This window comes from Marmota marmota, unplaced genomic scaffold (genome assembly GCF_001458135.2).
Source record: "Marmota marmota marmota unplaced genomic scaffold, marMar, whole genome shotgun sequence".
Taxonomy (NCBI): domain Eukaryota; kingdom Metazoa; phylum Chordata; class Mammalia; order Rodentia; family Sciuridae; genus Marmota; species Marmota marmota.
In genome coordinates, this window is record NW_026000229.1 from 25,597,927 (window position 1) to 25,621,571 (window position 23,645).

General features: G+C 34.6%; 1 protein-coding gene across 5 annotated transcripts in view; it reads right to left on the reverse strand.

Moving 5' to 3' along the window:
- Unc13c (unc-13 homolog C) overlaps positions 1-23,645 on the reverse strand; it is a 583,769-nt gene that overhangs the window by 76,879 nt on the left and 483,245 nt on the right. For all 5 annotated transcript variants that reach the window (XM_048793668.1, XM_015480644.2, XM_048793667.1 and 2 more), the window contains 3 exons: positions 10,423-10,511; positions 3,733-3,882; positions 1,116-1,239 (listed from right to left, as the gene is read on the reverse strand). In XM_048793668.1, the coding sequence (XP_048649625.1) occupies positions 1,116-1,239; positions 3,733-3,882; positions 10,423-10,511 (363 nt within the window). The remainder of the gene's footprint in view (positions 1-1,115; positions 1,240-3,732; positions 3,883-10,422; positions 10,512-23,645) is intronic.

A 23,645-nucleotide genomic window follows, 5' to 3' on the forward strand; every position in this document is an offset into this window, starting at 1 on the left:
ATTTCTGAGCCTCTGACCAAGGGAAATTTACATATAAAACAATCTAACTTTCAGATTATACTGATATAATTCCCCTATTGATTGGTTATATGAAAGTTAACTGGTGTTATGGTATTATAGGAATATATTTCATATTGCATCAAAATAATATGTCTGTGTGTATGTATTTATATACATGATTTGGACACCCATAAATACAGGCTATAAATGATTAAATGACACATTCATAGAATTAAGCAAAACTAAAAGTAATTTATATTTTATCACTCAGTGGTAGTAAATCGATAAAAATATATTTATATTTGAATCATGATATACTTTATAAGAAAATATTTTCTGCACATATAATTCCACTTGAGATATGTGGACTGAGTGTACATGACTAATGGTGTCAATACGTATTTTAGTTTGGTTTATAATTACTCATTATGTGTATCCATTTATCTTCCTCAGTCACAGAAAAAAAATCAATTACTCCATAACAAGTACTTGTTAGGTTATCTTTTTTCCCTTACTTTTATTAAGATATGTGACCTGAAATATCTGGCATACTATGTAGCCACTTGACCATTGTCTAACTTTACTGCCAATTGATCCCTCAGGTTCTCTTTTATTTTACTGTGTGTAATACAATCACATTCTTCAAATCCAGTTAGAGCAGTCTATTCTATTAACCTCCAAGTCAGGAGGTAATAGATGAAAGCAGAAAGAGAAGGTGAAAAGATCCCATGTTGTAGTGTTGGAACGATCTTCTAAAGCTATAAAATTAAAGAAAGAAACACAGTGGCTACATTATTTCTCTGTGTGGTCACAGTAAAAATAAGCAAAAATCATATATGTAAACCAGACAACTGTACAAATGGAACTTGGATACACATTTTTAAAGAGAAGTTTTGAGTGACAAGCAAGTGTGGTGCTTGATTCCTATTACCACTATTTAAAACTTATTTGGCTAAAAAAAATGTAATTTGATAAAAATTGTGATAAATTGCATACCAAACCCTCTTTCTCAAAAATGGATTTAAATAGTACATCATCTGGATCAAAAGCACTCATTTTTTTTAAAAAAAGAAGACAATTAGATGTGTTTTTTAAACTACATTTTAAATACTTACTGTTTGGTCTGTCAGAGGAGGGAGAACAATTTGTTTTTCTATTTTGTTAAGAACTAGTTTCCATAGTTCTTTCAAAACTCGCTTCAGGACTGTTTTCTCACAGATTTTTGCTGAAAGACTTAATCTGAATAAAATAAAACACACACTCATAAATGTACCAACTTACTCTATGAATCAGAATTTCCCATTAATTACCAAGATTCAAATACCTGAACAGGCCTTGATAATTTTCAAATGGTGAATTCCATTTACTTCAAAAGATTCATAATACCAAAGTATTTTAATCATACTGCACATTAGGTAATTCATTATATTTGGTAGAAAATGAAATCTGATAATTTGTTTCCTTAAATTGTTTCCTAAATTAACAGGCTTCAGACAGAAAAATACTGTTCCATGTACATCAATAAACATTTAAAGACAAAAGATCCCTTTTATTTGTATATAAAATCAGTTCAGCCAAGAGCAATTTCTGAGATCAGTCACCAGGGTTTGGTGTGGGGCTGAGAAGAAGATAATAGAACCAATATTTTTCACCCACCAGATGGCAGACCCCTGAGGGATATCCTTGGAACTTTATCTCTGCTACTTTGAAAACCATTGTTCAAGGGGATCATTTCTAGTTTGCTGATGAAAATTTATAGTATAGACAAGGTAGAAACCAGCAGATATGTCATGGCAGAATGACAAATGTGATCTCCAGAGAGACTTAGGATGATGTGAGATAAAACAAATACGCCAATTTTGCTGCAGACCTGTCATTTCTACTTTCTAAAGGTCTGAATTTAAGAACTAATCTGTGTATGTATTCAGCAGGGTAAACAGCCCTGCTCAGGCTGGAACCAGAACAGAACTAAAATCAGTGACATGTATGTGGCTCTTCATGGGGTTTCTGCTAATTGGAAATGGAGTTTACACCTCATTTTATGTACTGGTGAGATCTTAATGGAGAAGGTGAAACCATAAAGAAATAAGATGTTTTATTTACAGAGGCTGCACAAAGGCAGAGAAAGCCTATGCATTTATAATATAACGTGATTTCTAAGGGGATTTTCTCTAAAGCACCCTAAAGACTCTCAGTCCCCTATTGTTTGTTTTGAAAATACTGGGGAAACCTAGTAACTGCTTCCTTAATGTAGTCAGAGTTAACTGATTTGATCACGCAAACCAGAAAGCTTGTATTTTATGACCTGAGCTACCTAAATTGGCTGAACACAGAGCCAATTAACCATATGTTTTTCAAATGCCATATGTTTAACTGGTGTTATGGTAGAGATGAGAGGTGTCCCCCAAAAGCTCCTGTGTGAAACATGCAAGAGTGTTTAGAGGTGAAATGATGGGGTTATGAGAATCTTAACCTCATCAGTGTGTTAATCTCCTGATAGAGATTAACTGGGTGTAACTGTAGGCAGGTGGATTATACCTGGGGGAGGTGGGTCATTGGGGGCCTGACTTTGGGTCATATATTTTCTCCTTGTTGAGCAGAGCTCTTACTCTGTGTCCTGGTTGCCATGTTTTGAGCTACTTTCCTCCACTACTCTTTTACCATGATGTTGTGCCTCACCTCGTACCCCAAGGAATGAAGCCATTTTATCTATGGACTGAGACCTCTGAAACTATGAGCCCCCAAATAAACTTTTCTCCTCTCAAATTGTTCTTGTCAGGTCTTTTGATCACAGTAATGAAAAAGCTGACTGAAACAACTGGCAATAGAGATTTCTTGTTATATAGTTGGTGATATTTGTGTAAAAACTTACCCAGATGTTTTCCCTCCACCTGGAATGCCTATCCCTCATTTCCATACATCCAGATCCTGTTCACCTTCAAATTAACCAATCCAAAGGACATTTCTACTTATTCTAAAAAGACTATCATTTTATCCCTTATTATGTTTATTTGTGTAACTTTTTTATTACTCTTCTTAAACTATTAGCTGTTTGAAAACAATCAGTAGCTGACTTTTAAATATCTTCTCTAACCAGTGGCTTTAAACTTACACATTCTGAATTAGTTCTAAAAACTTCTGCAACTTTCCATGTCTCATATATGTTTTTCAAAAAAATGTAAATCACTCACAAAATTTTAAAGCTCATAGATTCTTTTCTGTCTTTATACATTATCTATTTCCACTAAAAATTACAAAAAATGACATATACGATGATATAATAAAGTATAATTTAAAATACAAAATTAAGACTAAGTAAAATAAGCATCTAAATGCATGGAAAATAAGGGTAAATCCACTTTTTCAATTACCTCACTATACAGGTGGTGAAATGGACTCTGTCTTTCTCTATTTCCAGGAGTATGCAAAACCATATACCATTTGAGGAACATAAAATTTGAAATCTCTGTGCCTCAGAACAAAAACCCTCTTAGCTACCAATATTTATTTATTCTCATTTTTCCCTTTCATGTACAAAGTTGTCATTTTTTTCTACCTAGTAATAAAATAAAGGATTGCTCTTTAATGAACACATTTAGTTTTACTAATATCTTTTTAAAGCTGTTGTGCATAGGAGAAATAATATTTTGTAAGGCCTCATCAGTCAAGAAAATTAAGTAAAGATAATAAGTAAAGGCAATAAGTAAAGGTAAAAGTGGATAGAAAACTTACGTTTTGTCCAAGAAGTCCATAAGCGGTCTTAAAACAATCTCTGCATCCATTGCTGCACTATTCTTATTAGATGTGCTATTTCCATTTGCTCTCATTTGATTTAGTTCAAAACTCATCTGTTTTATGCATTCTTCAATTATAAGCTGGAAACTAAAGTAAAACAATATAAATTCTGGAATAAAAGTAAACATTTTTCTTGGGCTGTTTGAATTCTACCATGAGGATCTGTTTCAAATAGCATGAATTCTCTTGTTCATTAGTTCTGAAACTTAATTTCAACTGCAAAAAAAAAAAAAAAAATGGTTACAATGTAAGCTCACTTGGTACCATTATATGTGAATCAGACTAAAGTGAAACTTTTCAAGTTGAATTAATTTAAATAGGTTCTTCAGCCTCTATCTCTGAGTAAGAGCTATTATGATTTTCTGAGTGTTTTTTGAAAAAACGTTCCTCTAGAAAGACTGTTGACTTTGGGATGCACCTTCTTCACTTGCTTTTGGTAACTCCACACTCTGCTGGCTTTCTACCACCATAACTGGCTGATCCCTCTCAACTGCCTGACTTCCACCCACTGGAGTAGGATTGCCATATTAAATCAAATAAGAACATAGGGGACCTAATTAAATTTGAATTTCAAATAGTAAATATTTTTAGCATAAATCTGTACATGTAATATTTGGGACAGATTACACTAAAAATTACTCACTGTTTATGTGAAATTCAAATTTCACTGCATTTTATCTGTTTACCCTATGTTGGGACTCTCCAGGCTTGATCCCTGGACCACTCTTCTCCCTCAACAATCACTCCCTTGACTATCCCATCTGGCCCCATGGCTTCCATACTACTTACATACTGGTGATTCTCAGGTTCACATGTGCAGACCCAACTTATACCCCACACACCAGGCTGTTTTATTAAACTGGCTATGCAAACTTTCCACTTGAAAATCTGAGTTCCATAAACCCAGAAGCCAATCTGTCAACACACTGTGTCCTAAATCTAAAGACTTTTTCCTTCCAAAGACTACTTACCCCCACACCTTTCACCTAAACTGGCATGGTGATTTTTCTAAGTCTCTTTCTGTTCAACCCGCTATAGTTATCTTTTTTAAAATAGACATGATTGTGCTCCCCCCTTGTTAAAAAATTGTCAATAGCTTCCAAACAAAATTGTAACCAAGTATAGAGCATTTCGTAGACTATAAAGTCCAACATGACCTGGTGCTGGTGATCTCAATGATGTTACTTCTTGCCTCCTTTCTTTTAGCTTCACTGCAGTGCAGCCAAAGCCCTCTCTTTGGTGTCCTGGGATGCTCCAAAGAGCATGTTTACCATATATCCACTGTTATGTGCCCTCTGCCAGGGAAATTCTCATGCTATTTTTGGTCTTTCATTTGGGGCATAAGCCAAATGATTCTTCGGAGAAGTCTTCCGTGAGTGCTCAAACTAAAATGGCTTTCCCATCATTTTCATTCCTTAACTGTTTATTTTTCCTTAATTGTGTTGTTCATCATTTGACAGAATGCCTACTTTTAGTTTGTTTGCTGCCTATTGCCTCCACTAGGATAAAAGTTCCACAGGACCAGGGGTTGTTCAGAATTATTTGCACATACCATTCACATATTCAGAAAATGCAGGAACAGTAGTTAATTTTTTTTCAATATTGTATATTGAAAATTGCTAAGAGGATAGATTTTCAATAAAATTTTCTCAGTATACATACAACTGACAACTCTGTAAAGGTGATACATGTGTCAATTAGCTTGAATGTTGTGATCATTTCATAAGGTTATTCATCTTAAATATATACAATTTTTATATGTTGATGATATCTCAATAAAACTATGCAAAAAAGAAATATTGGTTAAATGTACCAATGGATGATCTCCTTTCACCTGCCTTGACTGCTTACCACTCTCAGGATTTAAGCAAGTTTGTGAAGAGTAACCCTTTGTGCTGCTTTTCTTCTCTATGTCCTCAGTATCAGTTTTGGTGGCTCTTACCTAAGCAGCAGCAAGTAGTAAGAGATTTAAGTAGTGGAGACTCTTAGCCTTATTGTTAAGATATTTCCAACAATACTTCCATGTTTCTGATAATAGGAGTAAATATAAGTATATTCAGATACACACACACACACACATACACACACACACAATTACTTAGGAGAATGGGAAAGTTTGGGAAATGGCCAAATCACTGCAATGATAATGAGAAGCAGGAATTCCAGTCAGTATTTTAAAGTACTGAGAGCAAGTCAGTCCCATTTTTCTTCCAAATACAATGATTTTAATTTTATTTGAAAAGTATAAATTACCCAAATTTTATATAGAAGTTTAGGCTTTTTCACTATATAATGCTTTTATTATGAATTAAGCAAAATATACATGTTTATTCATGTACACACATTTTATAAATACTTAATAAATATCTACTATGTGCCAATCACTATTTTATGTGCTGAGAGTATATCAATTAATAAAATAGGCAGAAGTACTTGTTCCTGTAGCATATGTGAGACCTTACCTTGTTTTTTAGTTCTTGCTTTTACCTAGTATGATGAATCTTTAATAGATTTTAAATTAAACAACTTGGATCTCTTTCTTGTTCCTAGTCCTTTAGTAGCAGATTTGTAAACACACTGGTCCATAATCTGGGGCATATATTCAAGACCTGATTCTACTTCTACCATTATATTTGGCTCGTCTCCCATCGTTTTTTTGTTTTTTGTTTTTAATTGTTGTTGGGATTGAACCCAGGTGAGTTTTATCACTGAGCTATGTTCCCAGCCACCCCTCCCCCCACTTTTTTTGAGCAGTTACTGTCTCACTAAGTGGCTAGAATGGGCTTCCAATCTGTCATCTTCATGACTCAACCTCTCCAGGCTCTGGGATTACAGGTGTGAACCACCATGCCCAGCCAGTCTCCATCTTTGGATCCTGACTTCTCCTTGGTTTTCTGTACTGTTGAGAACATCATTCTTACCCCTCTAGACTTGCCATTTGTATTGGTTCCTTGATCTTTGGATCTCTGCTGAACCCTCTGGGTATGACTCATTTCTTATCTATCTTTATGGTTATCAGGTTTCAATGGAATAAGCTCTTCTAAGCTCTTATTCAGAGGAATTAATCCTGGCTATTAGGCTTTTATCTGGCTGCACCTGTGTCTGGCCTCTTATAAGGTAGCAGTTGCAAGGGAGGGAGGAAAAGGGAATGGTAGGGAAAGTGGGCAAGGTCTGGGTCTTTGTGGTGGTATGTGTACTTAATGGGGCTAATGGAGTAGACACTTGACAGGATAGAAACAAAAGGCAAACAATATTAGAAATTTCTAACAGGTTGATTTTCCACTAGGTCATCAATGATCCTGATGGCTTTAATAAGAATTATCTTTTAAATAACTACTTTCTTTTGCACCAATTCTCAAAATCAAGGCATGGGGATGAGATGATAGACTGAACAGAGAGCATAAATTTATGTTTCAAATATGTGAAAAGTAGGTTCTTAAACAGATCTATATTGTAAACTCAATCATAAGCCAGCTCTGTGTGTGGGATCAAGCATATGGAAGAAGTATTCTCAGTATTTCATGGACAATACCACTCTATGATTACAAGAGACCAGGGTAAACAAACACCTGCATTTCACCTAAAAAGCCTTTGTCTCTATCAATTGTTTTAGTAAATTCACCAAAAAATTCCTTCCCTCCCTCCCTCCCTCACTTCCTTCCTTCCTTCCTTCCTTCCTTCCTGATTGGAAAAGTTTTTATTAACTAGCTTGAATAGAAGTAGTGCCACTAAATAATAACAGACTTTGCTAACACCCAAGGAGTCAAATACTCAGAAGAATTCCTATGAAATATTCCTGAGTCCTCTGTATATTTAATCCAGCCATCCTCTGGTACTAAAGGTATCAGTAAGAAAGACACAGTAAACAAACAAACAAAAATTGAAAAATATGGGTGTAAGCAGAAATCTAAGTGGCACAAGTTTTGAAAATTTTAAGAACATCTTTAATAAATCACTGAAGTGAACTCCTGTAGTCATGCATCAGGAAACCAGTTACCCATGTTTCAAATGTGTGGTTTGGCTCTTCTCTGGCTTTACGGCAATATCATCCTAGCTGGTATATATAGTAGGATAATTGATTGTTTTTCTTAATACTATAAAATCAAACTGATTTTTGAGGTTAATTATGTACTTATTTTTAAAGCTTTATATTGCTAATTTAGACCTGAAGAAGGATCAGTTGAGACTGAATTTATCTAGTTTGGCTTTCCAACAAATCACACTGATCACGGTGGACTTGCCATCTATTGCACATGTGAAGTATCATAGCAACGGGCATATAATAATTATTCTTTTTATAAGGAAAGTGTGACATATGGCCTGTTTACTCTAATAATCTGAATAGCCCTAAATGAATGAAATGCTAAATTATTTTCTATACTTAAAAAATAATGAAGGAATGGGTCATGGGTAGCCAAGGGTTTCAATATCTAGGCTAAAATATCCAAACTCATACGACTAAAACATTTCAGATGCCCTTCTAATGGCCCCAATCCTTCTTTCAGAATTGACATCTGTCCTTTTTATTCTTTCAAATCTGAATTCATAGGTTAACCTTTGCAAACAAAACATTCTTCCCTTTCAAAAAAAAAAATCAAAATATAAGAAAAAGCACTTTTACAAGGAGTAATTTAGTATGCTTTATTTATATTCTAGTTCTGTTTATTTTTTGTGAAGTTCTGAACACTTTTCTAGCTAATCTTGACTCGTTTTTTCTCACCCTAACTTTGCTAAACAATCCCTCCTATTGCTTGTAGCTGAAGGCAACATTATTTCTGTTAACCACACATTAATGTACAACCAGATCAGAGGCAAGCCTGAAATGGCTGAGCCAAAGCCCCATCACTAAGTGTCAGAGCCAGTGACACCCCACATTTGTGAACAACTGCTGCCTCTCCAATTCCAGGTACAACTACCTTCCTGTTGCTGATTAACATTCAGGCCAAGTAGGCAAGGTCATGCAGATCAGCTAACATAATTGAGCAGAGGCATCAACTACCCTAATCTCCATTTGGCTTGAGTCTCCTGCTCAGCACCTGAGCTGTGAAGGTCGGCTCCATAAGGACGACACCACTTGGCTAAAGGAGTTGTAAACACAACTCTGATTATCAAGAGAAGGATAAGTATGTTTTTTTTTAAAATTGTGTTTTATTGTTTGTGGGAGGCCAACCTTACGGGTGACTGAGTTACACTCCCTAGCTGGGTGCTGAGGCGCTCAGTCACAGAAATGGGTGTGTCTTGCTACAGCCCCATGGGTGAAGCTATGCTCACCTGTTCCTTTGTAATATAACCCCTTGCCCTGTTTAGGATAGAATCTTCCATGGAAGTGCCTTGTGTGTGTCCCCTCCTCTTACTGTGCCCTTGGGTGTGGCCTACCCAGATGTCAGTCAACCTGCTGACAGTGGACATCATGAAGATAGACTCAGCCCCCTGAAACCTGACCCCTTGCCTCATTTGAATAGCTTCTCCTCAATCAAAGGGGTCAACACGTGTTCTCTCTCTCTTTTTGTGGACCCTTAAGGTCAGAGGAGCCGTCACAGCAACCCCAAAGGAAAAGGTATTTGTGTCTCTTGTGTGGTTATTTCGTGCAGCCCAGTTAGTCCAGTTTAACTAGAGTGACCCCTGAGCCTTTTAGTCGCGGGAACAGAAACCCGGCAATTGTTGTATTTGAGGGGAAAAAAAATGATGTTTTCAGTGTTGCTTCTGTTTAGTCTTTCTGATTAAAAAAGGCACTGGTAATGAGTAAATGTATCTCTCTACAACATGTTAAGTAATGAGTAGTGTTTAAAGAGATAGTCCCTGCCGTGGAAGAAACCTTTATACTTTCATTGGAAAACTGAACACGTAGTTTAAATTGGTAAGTCAACATGTATTGAACTAATATTTAAATCCAATTCTATAGTAAATTAATGAACTTCTTCAAAGATGTATTTGTTTCTATCTGTTTTAACATTTGATAATGAGATGCTTCTTGCACAGGACCAAAATCAAATTTGTTTATGGTGAACTTCTCTTGCTTTATAACCATACCATGTACAGATTAAGTTGACTTTTTTTATATGGAAAAAATGTAGATATGTCAGTAGTTTCCAAACTCCTGCCTATGGGAGAGTTGCAATCAGATTCCTAAGCCTTAAAATGGAGAATCTTGACTTCATTTGATACAGGGTTAGGGATTCAGGCATTCTGAAGCACAACCACATGGACATGTATGCCATGAGCACAACCTGTATTTCTTTCATATGCAAAATATTTTCCTTCCTCCTTCCCTTTCTCCACACTTTCAATAGCCAATTCAACCTCTACATGCTGGGATTGCAGACAGGTATAAGATATGATTCCAGCCCTTAAGGAGCACAGAAGAAAGTGATGGAAACTAGACCAGTAAATTGAAATGTAGAGCACAGTGTTGCAAGTGGTACCCAAATGAAGGATGCCTAGAGATCTGGGGAGCATTCAGCATGGCATCACTATTAGAGGGAGGGGTCACAAAAGAGTTTTCAGAGGAGGCTATGCTTAGATCAGGTCTGGAAGTTAAATGGATTTAGTCAGAGGAATATCTCTGAAGGCATGAATATTATAAATGAAATCAAACACATTTAGATAATAACTACTCAGGCCACTTACCTTTCTCCATATGTGACGCTGAGCTCATCCAGAACCCCACTGAGTTTAACTTGAAGTTCTTTTAGAATGGTACTAGCTTCGGGATCCAGCTGCAGAAAGATCATAAACAATGTTACTTTGGAGTTTTGAGAATTATGCCTTTTTTTCTATTAGAAGCATTTTCTTCTTATATTCAAACAACACATACATACTTTTCCCTCTCTTTTTGCCTTTGAAATCAAATAAAAAAGTTTAGGAAATTTTGAAGAAGTAGGGGAAGGGGTTCTTGCATATGAAAAATTTATTGAATTGCATGGCATGCTTACAAATAAGGCTAGATAGCAAAGTTTTGTTGATTACAGCAATGGGATTCAAGACATGACCAAAACATCATCTAGAGCACTATATTTTCATAATTTAGAAAGTCTAATGTGTTATATATTAGTTAAATATATGTGTTGCTTCAAAATATATTTCAGTTTTTAATATCACTGTAAAGCAACAGACCCATTAGAAATATAAATTCAGTTAAAAGTTAACTTTTGAGAACACGTTGAGTATACCTAATCCAAAATGCTTGAGACTATAAATGTTTCAGATTTCAGAGTTTGTCATATTTTAGAATATTTGCTTAGACTTTACTGTGTTAGCATTTGTTATACCAAACTTTGAAACTTGAAATGCTCCAAAATCTAAAACTTTTTGAGTACTGTCATGACACTCAAAAAATTTTGAGCTTGGAACATTTTGGATTAGGGATGCTAAACTTGTATTCATATTGCTCATTCTTAGAAAGTATATTTTCCCAACTTTAGAATTTTAAATTAATGGGAGAAACAAACTATCTACATACTTCCATGTTTTTCTGGAGTTGATAGGTCTGACTTCACTTCCATGGTGTCATTTGTAACTTGGAGTTCAAGATTCAAATCTTAACATTTTATTTTTCTTCAGGACCTCAATTATTTAGAATTTAGAGATAATCTCATAAGCAAATTTGGGGATAAAAGAAAAATAACCAAATCAAGATAATTTAATTGTGATGCTCACTTATACATTGCAAAGTTTAGAAGACAATTTTTCTTTTTATCTCATTGTTCTTAAAATATTGTTAGTAAATATTACCAAATAGCTTACTATAAGTAAACACAAACAATAGCCTACCAATCTTCTAGCTTGAATTTATTTTTACAATTAACGTGTAAGTTCAACACATACTTTACCAAGTATGAAGAAAATCATGTTTTTGTTTGTAAACAAAATGATAACTTTATAACAGATGTATTGTATCAAGCAGAGAGAAATTCATGTGAAAGGCAACCTGGAATATTCTCTGAAATTAAAATGCAAGTCAATCTTCCTTACTTTATCCTTCAGAAATTTAGTTTCCTACCATTAATATCTATAGTTCTTACACAAGCTGATCTACTGAAAAGAAATACAAGGGGTAAAGACAACTTTTGAAAGTAAAAAATTCAAGCATGGCTTACTGTAAATGAGACAATCTAAGAAACATATCCAATAAATATAGGACCTAATGTCAGTTTAATCTCCTGGGACCTAGTCCATGACCAAGAAGTTCCCCTGAGTTTACCTAAATTCTTGACCTAAATTCTATAATCCTCTAAGAGTACTTTATAATGCTAAGAAATGGTTAGGAGGAAGTATTATTCACATTCTCATCAGCTGGGTAGCTCTAGACTATAGGAACATGACTAAAAACATTGAAATGAAAATCAAAAATTGCATTTGTCATCTGAGACTTTCTGATTATATCACATCAATCCTTGATGTCAGTTTCAACTCAAATCTAGGTAATTTTTAAGATTGCTCAGTTTCTGCCCCTCTATCAGAGCCATCTGTTTTTTTTGTTTGTTTGTTTGTTTGTTTTGTTTTGTTTTTTTGGTATCAGATGTGCTCACTGCCCTTGCACACAGACACACAGGCTGCCATAGTATAAGACTCTTTTGGGAATGGGAAAATTACAACACCTGGAGTCTCATACATTCCGAGAGTTCTATTCAGGTATTATCAGCTACAGGGCAGTGATGCTCAAAGGCAAATAGATGGTATATACTTACTTAAAAAAACCTAAGACTGATAGGTTAATTGAGTTTAAATACTAACAAATCATGGCTTCTTAAACTTTAATGAAGAAAACATTTGTGGACTGCCTGCTCCAATCCTAGGGACCAATGCAAGCTGGAAATTTATTATTATATTTTCTTATTACTCCTCTAATTCCAAATTTAATTTGATTTCAATTGTATAAAAAGGTTGGAAAAATGGAATTAAGAAAGAGATTCTCATTTGGTGTTCTGTAGACTCTTTGCTCCCTGCAGTTATAGGTAGCAGTTCCCTGCTCACATTTTTGTACCTCCAAAGAATGGCTCTGAAAATAGGGTTTTCTACAAGAGATGGGGGAGGCAGGGGTGGGGGGAGTGTGTGGGGGTTCCCATTTAAAAGATGTATTTAGAACAAAGAAACAATTCAAAAAATTGACAAAACAAAAAGCTGGCTCTATGAAAAAATAAATAAAATTGACAAACTCTTGGCAACCCTAAGGAAAAGAAGGAGAGAGAAAACTCAAATTACTAAAATTTGTGATGAAAAAGGAAATATCACAACAGACACTTTTGAATACAGAAGACAATTAGAAACTATTTTGAAAATTTATACTCCAGTAAAATAGAAAGCCTTAAAGACACCAACAAATTTTTAGAGACATATGATCAACCCAAACTGAGTTAAGAGGACATACACAATTTAAACAGATCAATTTCAAGCAAGGAAATAGAAGATGCCATCAAAAGCCTACCACCCAAGAAAAGCCTGGGACCAGACGGATTCACAACTGAGTTCTACAAGACCTACAAAGAAGAATTAATACCAATACTCCTCAAATTATTCCATGAAATAGAAAAGGAAGGAACCCTTCCAAACTCATTCTACAAAGTTAGTATCATCCTGATACCAAAACATGGCAGAGACACATCAAGGAAAAAAAATTTTCAGACCAATATCCCTGATGAACATTGATGCAAAAATTCTCAATAAAATTCTAGCAAATTGTGTACAAAAAATGTAAAAATATAGTGCATCATGATCAAGTGGGGTTCATTCCAGGGATGCATGTTTGGTTCAACAAATGGAAATCAATAAATACAATTCATCACACCAATAGATTTAAAGATAAGATTAATATGATTTTATCAATTAATGCAGAGAAAGCATTTGACAAAATACAGTACCCTTTAATGTTCAAAACACTAGAAAAACTAGTGATAGTAGGAACATACCTCAACATTGTAAAAGCTATCTATGCTAAGCCCAAGGCCAACTTCATTCTAAATGCAGAAAAATTGGAAGCATTTCCTCTAAAAACTGGGACAAGACAGGGATGCCCTCTTTCACCACTTTCTATTCAACATAGTCCTTAAAACTCTAGCCAGAGCAATTAGAGAGACAAAAGAAATTAAAGGGATAGGAATAGGAGAAGAACTTAAACTATCATTATTTGCTGACTACATGATTCTATACTTAGCAGATCCAAAAATCTTCACCAGAAAACTTCTAGAATGAAAAAATGAATTCAGCAAAGTAGCAGGATATGAAATCCATACCCATAAATCAAATGTATTTCTATACATCAGTGATGAAACCGCTGAAAGAAAAATTAGGAAAACTATCCCATTCAAAATAGCCTCAAAAAAATTTTTCTTGAGAATCAACATAACAAAAGAAGTGAAAGCCCTCCATAATGAAAACTACAGAAGACTAAAGAAAGAAATTGAAGAAGACCTTAGAAGACAGAAAGATCTCCCACACTCTTGGATAGGCAATATTAACATTGTCAAAATGGCCATGAAAGTGCAATACAGATTCAATGCAATTCCAATTTAAATCCCATAGTCATTTCTTACAGAAATAGAAAAAGCAATGAAATTCACTTGGAAAAAATAAGAGACCCAGAATAGACAAAGTGATCCTTAGCAAGAAAAGTGAAGCAGGAGGCATCACAATACCAGAATTTAAACTATACTACAAAAGCTATAATAAGAAAAATGGCATGGTATTGGCACCAAAATAGATATGTAGACCAATGATGCAAAATATAAGACACAGAGACAAACCCACATAAATATAGTTATCTCATACTAGACAAAGGCTTCAAAAACATATATTGGAGAAAAGATAGCCTCCACAACAAATGGTACTGGGAGAACTAGAAATCCCTATGTAGCAAAATTAAAATAAACCCCTATCTTTCACCATGCACAAAACTCAACTCAAAGTGGACCAAGGACCTAGGAATTAGAACAGAGACCCTGTGCCTAAGAGAGGAAAATGTAGGCCCAAATCTTCATCATGTCAGATTAGGCCTTGACTTCCTTAACAAGGCTCATAAAGAGCAAGAAATAAAATCAAGAATTAATAAATGGGATGGAATCAAACTAAAAAGCTTCTTCTCAGCAAAAGAAACAATCAATGAGGTGAAGAGAGAGCCTACATTTTGAGAGCAAGTTTTTGCCACATGCACGTCAGATAGAGCACTAATCTCCAGGAAAGGAACACTTCTATGTGTCTAATATACTATAGCTGCAACTTCCTCATCTTTGCATCTCCCAAGTCTCCCTAGTGAGGGTGGTCATGGGACAATAGACAAAAAGAATACCAGTGATTTCTTTAGATGACTGGATCTGGTTTTGTTCTTGTCTGGGGAGTATGCATTTTATTTATTTATTTAGGTATTGAGAATTGAATCCAGGGGTGCTTTACCACTAAGCTAGACCCCTACTGCACTTTGGTTTCTAAGAAGTTAGCTGACTCAAACAATCGGATTTTGACCAGCCCCTTTGCTAAAAAATAAAACAAACAAACAAACAAAAACTTTTCTAACTACTAGTTTACTTCTTCTCATGGAATTGCTTACAAAATTATAAGAATTAGTTTGTAGTACTTTATGTTTCATTTCTATCATATACTATGAACTGATATTTATTGCTGTCACTAGACAGAAATAGGAGTCCTATACCTGCCGTTCATGTTTACTAATTCAACAAATGAGCAATTGACATCTCTACAATTATATACAATCAATCAACAAATATAAGAAAAAAATGTTCAATATCTCTAGTAATTAGAGAAATGCAAATCAAAACTACTCTAAGATGTCATCTCATGCCAGTCAGAATGGCAGTTATCAATAATACAGACTACAATAAATGTTGGCAAGAATGTAGGGGAAAAGGCACACTCATACATTGCTGGTAGGACTGCAAATTGTTGTAACCAATCTGGAAAGCAGTATGGAGATTCCTTAGAAAACTTGGACCAGAACCACCATTTGACCCAGCTATCCCACTCTTTGGTCTATTCCCAAAGGACTTAAAATCAGCCTACTATAGTAATGTAGCCACATCGATATTTACAGCAGCTCAATTCACAATAGCTAAACTGTGGAAGCAATCTAGATGCCCTTCAATAGATGAATGGATAAAGAAACTGTAGTATATATACACAATGGAATATTACTCAACATAAAAAGAGAATAAAATTATGGCATTTGAAGGTAAATGGATGGAGTTGGAGAATATCATGCTAAGTAAGCCAATACTAAAAAAACAAAGGCTAAATGTTCCTCGATAAGTGGATGATGATTCATAATGGGTGGGGGTCATGGGAAAAATGGAAGAACTTTGGTGGGGCAAAGGGGAGGGAAGGGTGGAGAGGGGATATGGGGATAGGAAAGATGGTGGAATGAGATGGACATGATTACCCTAGGTACATGTGTGAATGCACATATGGTGCGACACTACATCATGTTCAACCAGATAAATATAAAGTTGTGCTGCAATTGTATACAATAAATCAAAATCATTCTGCTGTCATATATACCTAATTAAAATTAAAAATGTGTATTTAGTTTTCATATTAGTTTTATGTACACACTAAGGTGGTTTGTCTACCTGTTAGTATAATAACTTTGAAATTATACAAACAAGGTTATGTAGGTGACTTGAATGAAATTGTTATTTTCCCATAAAACTATTGAATCTATCTTAGGTATTTGGTGACTATACAGTTATTCTCAAATAACTGGTTATTATTTCAAAATCTGAAATTGTAAGATGACAGTAATTTGAACATTTGATGACAGTTTTAATGCTTTGTTTTAATGCGTTTCTAAGTAGGTTCAAAAGGAATGCTTTGGTCATATAACCAGGTCAAATGAAAAACAAGCCAAAAGGGAAAATTTTAGTTTCAGTTTCTGATCCAAATAATACCACTAAGATAAGCACGGCAATTCTAAGGCCAATTGTATGACTCTTGAAAATTACATGTCTTTTGCAACAATGAGAAAAATGGCATGTTTATCATATTTATCTAATTATAAGGTAATCTTGTTAGGCAACAAAATTACCAATACTTGAGTCTTTCTGCATTTCTATATGTGCCCAAATTACTTCTACAAACCTTCTAAAGTTTTAAGAAATAATAGACTGGGATTTAAGATTTTTTTTTTTGCCTAAATTACAAGTGGCATATTTTAAAAATTATTAGCTACTTTAAAAGAGTAAAAAGCTACATAATATTTTTCAGCAATTTTTGAAACATAGCCAATTTATGTGATAATAATAAAAATAAACTTGGGTTATTGTTTTATTACTTAAAGTTATTATTAAAAATAAAAAAGAACAGAAAAAAATTTTAAGCATTTGAAAATCATTATTAATCATTTATTCTATAGCACAGACAGAATTAGCATGTGTACCTCAACAACTTAATTAGCTGGCTAAATAAACAACGTTTCCATGTAAAGGGGGAATACAGTCAATGACGATTTAAATGTACTGGATAAAATTCTAACTTATAATTTAAGGTTTCATTCCCACTTTAGGAAAGGTTTGGGAATTCTAAAATCTAGGCCAGTAAAGTATAGTTCTCATGAGCAAAATAAACCATAGTCATATATAGGTAGTCACTGAGCTTTTACACATTTGAGATATTTTACACCACTTTATGCTTTCGAATATAAATAACTTGTCTAGGAAAGAGAGCAATAAGCAAGTTGTCTATTAAGTTCTTTTTCTTAAGCCTCACTTTTCCTTTAAAATGCAAATTACTTGGCACTTTGTTTTGCAAATCTTCCCTCCAACATTCCTCCCTGTCAATAGAAGCTTTAGCTTCTACATTAACTGTCCTTTTTTCCCCCTATTAATGTGCATAGAGTGCTCTCATAACTATTTTCTTATAAGCCTATCTCTTCTATAGAATTTTACCTTACTTTTCTAGTATGGGTGTCTGTCCCAATGTCCTTCATGCTGAGGAATTTACCAAATGTTTGAGGAAGGAGTTGAGAGCAGACAGGAGCAGCTCTGTTCTCCAGAGGCTGCTTCTCCTGGGACAGATAATCTGGCATCAACTATTAACAGAATCTCATTGCCTTTGAAATCATTTATTTCCTTGCAGCACCATATCCTGTATTTACCAAGTTAGCGTTGATTTCAAATATTTGTGTTATTATTGCCAAACCATGTTAGATTATGCCCTGAAATTTGTTTAGTTGAGGAAACATGATTACCAAACCAACTCTGTATGTGTTGTGTATGTGTGGGTTTTCTTTTCCAGCACAGATTGTTTCCTTATGGATCTAAAGAAAATATACCTTCTTTCACTTTCTTTAAACAGCAATTGCTAAATTGACCATCAAGATCTTGCGAGGGTTATTGGCAGTGGGCTGCAAAGTGGCACTGAGACTCTTCAGATACAGCAATACAAATTCTTATAAAACAGACTTTACATGGAAGAAGTTAAAAGATCTTTAGTGTGAGTTTTCTTTCTTTTCCATAGTTTTTACTACTATCTCATTTCCTTTCTTTTCTTGAAGTTACTAGGCTGCCTGGTCTTGTGTTCAGCTTATCAGTATTAGGATGCTATTATCTGCTCATCTAAAGAAGTACAGATCAGGAAAGAAGGTTACTGCCTGGCCCTCATTTCCCTAGAAAATGGGTCTGATGTTTATACATTAAAAAGGATTCATCCTTTTTAATATTTTTAAATTAAATTCTTTAATTTTTTTGCATTAAATACTTTAATACTTTTGCATAAATTCCTTAATATTTTTGTATTAGATATTTTAACATTTTTAAATTAAATACTTTAATAAATGCAAATTTCATCCCTATTTCTATGAAAAAGAAAGCCTTATTTCTAAAAAAAAATGTTTAATTTGAGCTCATGGTTCCTTCCAGGTTTTGTTCTATCCATTATCCCTTTCTCTTCATCTTCAGTCCCTCTATTGTTTCTTTTATTGATGCCTCATCATAAAATTTGCTCCAAAAACATTTATGTTAAAATAAAAAACATTGAACAACTAATGACAGAATACTCAACTTATTTGGAACTTCCCCCTCATTGACATGTAGCTAATATCTTGACCTTCAAACTGCTTAGGACATTTAGCACAAAATGTGTTGACTCCACATCCTTCTCTCTGAAATATTCATTAATCCTCTATGATGTGGCTTCTGCTGTGAATACACTACTGATATCGTCACATATAGATCACCAATGATCTCTTAATTGCTGAATGCAGTGGCCTTATTTATCCTACTCAGACTTAAGTCACACTGTACTTTACTCAATTTCTCAAGTTCTTATTTTCTTGCTTCTCTGAAGATTTGTGTCTTTTGTTGCCTTAAGTCCTCTGTGTACCCCTGACATATTATTTTTCCTTTCTAGTCTTCTTTTGAATCTACATTCTCTCTTTGAGCAATCACATTCATGACTATGGCTTCAACTACCTGCATGCTTATGACTCCCAGATTTATTATTCATAGTCTTAATATAATGCCTGAACATTAGTTCTACATTCTTGAGTGCCTAAGATTTTTCCACTTTGATAGTGCACACAAATCTCAGTCACAGCAGTATATAAAAAATGGAACTTATTAGGTGGCCATCTTTTAGTATTTCTCCTCTTGTTTTTGCTGATTTGGTTAATGACATGATTATTAAAGGCACCTTCGACTTCTATGTTCTTCCTTCCATATTTACTTGGATATTAAATATGACTGAAGAATATCTCTAAAATGTTTTCTCCATTTTTTCCTGTTCTTTTCACTTCCTGATTCAGACTTTTTCTGGTCTAGTATAGTACAATCATCTCTGAGTAAGTTGTGCTCTTGTTTCTTGTTTTCCCCTTCCAACTTCTAAATGTTGTACCTAGAGTTGTTTAATAAATCCAAATCTGATTTTAGCACTTGCCAAACCCTCAAGCTGGCTTTCAATCTGGGAAGTGTTGCAAGACATTTCTCAAAATCTTCTCTGGGTTCTTGCTCTTTCTTTTATTTTGAAGAGTTCAATTTTCTCCAACCTTTCCACTTACCAGAATCTATTCACCTTATAAGGCCTGTCAAACTTAAAATATATAATTTGAGAAACACTGAAAAATTCCTTACTGAACCTAGCATCAGAGTAAAGTCCCTGAATTCCCTAAATCACTTTGTAGAGCTATGTTGCTCACTTGGATAATCCACTGTGTTGTCAGAAATAAAACACATTGTCCTCTCTATTGCAGACAAATGTGCCCTAGCTCTAACAATGCTACTCTGCTTTTTTGCTTCTTTTTAAAAATTCCTCCTTAGAGAGATTCTCTTCAAGAATATGGATGACCATTTTCAGAGATAGACTATGCCATATTTCCTTATTCCATTTAGATGTGCAAGAATGTTATGTTAGAAGTATCAGTTGTAGTGTATAAATTGGTGTTTCTTACTTGGTTTCAAAAATTTGAAGAACATCAGTAACTGTCTCCCATCCTAATTAAAGAGTATGCAGTGAATCCCACTGTCATTGTGCTTCAAATCAACTAAATGCCTTTGAGATATGTTAGTTTCTTTAGCCTAGACAACTAAAGGGGGAAAAAAAGAATGCCTTATCTTTTGAAATTCATTCAGTGTAGTTTTGAGTTAGTGAAGATGTAGCAAAGTTTGGATTTCTGTTTCTCTGTATTGTTTTACCTTAAATCACATCTCCAAGTCTCATGAGTGACATGTCATTCTTTTCTCTTAGACATTTTCTTCCCTTCTAGATTACACCGCACACCATCCCTCAACTTTATGGATTGCTAACAAGGTTCTTGTCCTTCTAACTACAGAATTTTAGAATATAGTGCACCTTGTTTTTTCAGCACCTATATAATGTGTCATGGTTTTGGACCAACATTGAGATTAAAGTGTAGCACTTTTAGAAGTCATTTTCTCTGAAGCAACTCCCTTCTGAAGATATTCATTAAAAAAAGACAATTGTTAATAGACTAGGTAAGAAAAATTCTGAATCAAGAAGTGAAAAGGACAGGACAAATGGAGAAAACACTTAAAAGATATATCATAAATCATGTTTGACACCCCAAAAAATATGGAGGAAGAAGATGGAAGTCAAAGATGACTTTCACATTTCTGCCTTAAGCACCTGTATTCTATTAACCAAGTCAGAGAAAACAAGAGGAGAAATAACTTGTAAAGAAATCTGGAGCATATTAACTTCATCTATGAGCTGCCTAACTGTACAACTGTACAAAGTAGGAATATGTTGAGAATATAAGAAATGAGACAATCTATGTTCAGAACATTATTCTCTTAATACTGCCTTTTTACCCTGCCCCACTCTCTTTTCCTTTTGGCTGTTCACATGACCTCATTCATAGTGAACCACAGTTCACCACTATGAATACACATTCAACTAACTGAATTCAGTACCCATTGACCTCAAGTGATAGGAACAGAGCATCCTTAGTGAGACATGTGCAAGAGATGCCTGAGGAAGCCAAGCCAGACATGGTGGTGCACACTTGTAATCCCAGAGTCTGGAGGGATAAGACAGGAGGACTGCAAGTTCAAGGCTAGCTTCAGCAATTTGGCGAGGCCCTAAGCAACTTAGTGAGACCCTGTCTCAAGATTAAAAGACAACAAACAAAAAATGGCTGGGGATGCAGTGGTAAAGTGTCCTGGGTTTAATCCCTACTACACAACAACAACAAAATCAAGAGAAATGCTTGAGGACTCTGAGGACTGCTCTGTCAATCTGTCAAGTAACAGATGAGGGAGGATGGTCTGGGTTTAAGAGGTTAGGTTTCGAGTATCAGGAAGAAGGAAAGGGGACAGGCTGGTTAAGGGCTACCATGTTACTTTTAAGAGGCCTAAGTTCTGGTTCTACAGCACAGTGGGGTGTATATGACAATAGTGCATTGTGCATCTCAAAATAGCTACAAGAGAGACTTTTGACTGCATTATAAAGAAATGATAAACTTGATAAGTATACTAATTATCCTGAGTTGATCATTACAATGCATACATGAATTGAAACATCACGTAGTACCACATAAATATGTACATTAGGTGTCAATCAAAAAAAAAATGAGAATAATAAAGACCAAAAAGCAAGAAAAGTGGAAAAGGAAGTTTTTTAGTGACTACATTGAATTATGGTTTGTTATGACAGGTGTGAGCAAGTCAGAGTGATCACAACAAAATAATGACATGGCCTTATTATAGAGGATGGCAGTTTTAGTGAAACTATTTCTTTCCCTCCTGGCTGTGTCATGTATCTGTTCTTAAGTTTTCTCTAGGTTCAGAGAGAGGTTATTCTAAAAGGAGATTTGGCAGTATATGAGTGACCCTCTGATCTCTCTAATGCTCTCGGGAACAAAGTTAACAAGGAGCACCTGCTGGGACCTGTATTTCATTTTGACATGGATTGCCAGCCCAGAAACCTCTCAAAACCACCTTGATAGTTTCTTCTTTAATTTCACAAGCTCATCTGTTAGCCAGACTTTATGTGGTCGTAGTGCTGGATTCTTAATAATATTTATTAAATCACTTCAATACAAATTGCCCTTCTAGCCCTCCTTATTCTTTTAATTTTCTATTAAATCCAATTTGTTAACGCTAATTGCAGAGATGGTTAGGGAGAGAATCAAGCAATATCTACATGCTGAAAATAAAGGGCTAGCACTTTAATCATTCAGTCATCTTTGTTATCTGGTACTATAAAACTGGTTGCTTTTACTGAATTAAAATAAATTCAAATAAAAATCTTACTTTTGGGGCTGGGATTGTGGCTCAGGGGTAGAGCGCTCGCCTAGCACGAGCAGGACCCGGGTTCAATTCTCAGCACCACATAAAAGTAAAGGCATTGTGTTGTGATATTTACATCTAAAAATAAATAATTTTTAAAAACCTTACTTTTGAGCTTTATTTATACAATGAGAATCCAGAGATTGGAGTTTATTTGGACTATTGCAGATCAAGATATAATAATTACAACTTTCATTTAAAGAATATTTTTAAGTTTAAAAAGATTGTTATTTCTCTCCCGTGAATCTTATCTTTTTAATCCCTTGAATTCTCCTAACAAAGTCCAAGGTTTTTTTTTTGGAGGGTGGAATGGGGTAGTGCATCTTAGTAATTATTGTATTTTTAGTGCCTAGTAAAATTTACAGCATGTAATATGTGCTCAGCAAATAAATATTTGTTGAATGACAAATGAAGGTATAAATTCTGTTTTCATGTTCCACCTGTTCTGGCCTCTATTTTCCATAAAGCATTCAGCCTGCAGGGGAAGAAATGTTTAGAATGGTCCAGACAGACATGGAGCATTGGGATTCTGGGTATCTCTTTCATTAAAAGCTGAAAGGTATCTCTACTCTGTTTACAAGATCTTACTCCTTGTAACTCTTTGAGGCCAAAGACATCTTTTTTAATGGTATTTCCTACTCCAATTCCTGACACAGCAGATGCAATGAATACAAGTAGGTAACAATGGATACTTAAATATTGCCATTTACAAAGTTTTTAAATTCTTGAAGAAACAATTTTAGAACTGAAAGTAAAATAATGGAATGAGTTGAAATTGACTATTTTGTTATTTAATTATTTCCAGTATATACTGTATAATTTATTTGGTAATTGCTGAAAAAGATAAAACAGCCAATTGACCCTCATTAATTTGTTTACTACTAAATTATATTTCTATGTATATTGAGGGGAGAAGTTGAGTTAAATCAGAAACCTGAATATTAAATTTAAATCTATCAAATCACTTTTTATAAGTTTATGTACAAAATGTAGAATGTTTTTGGGAAGTGCTGGACTTTTCTATATGATTGCTTCTTGGTCACCTATATTTTGGAGTTATTACATTCCTTGATACAAATATTTGCATGCAATATCATTTGCTGT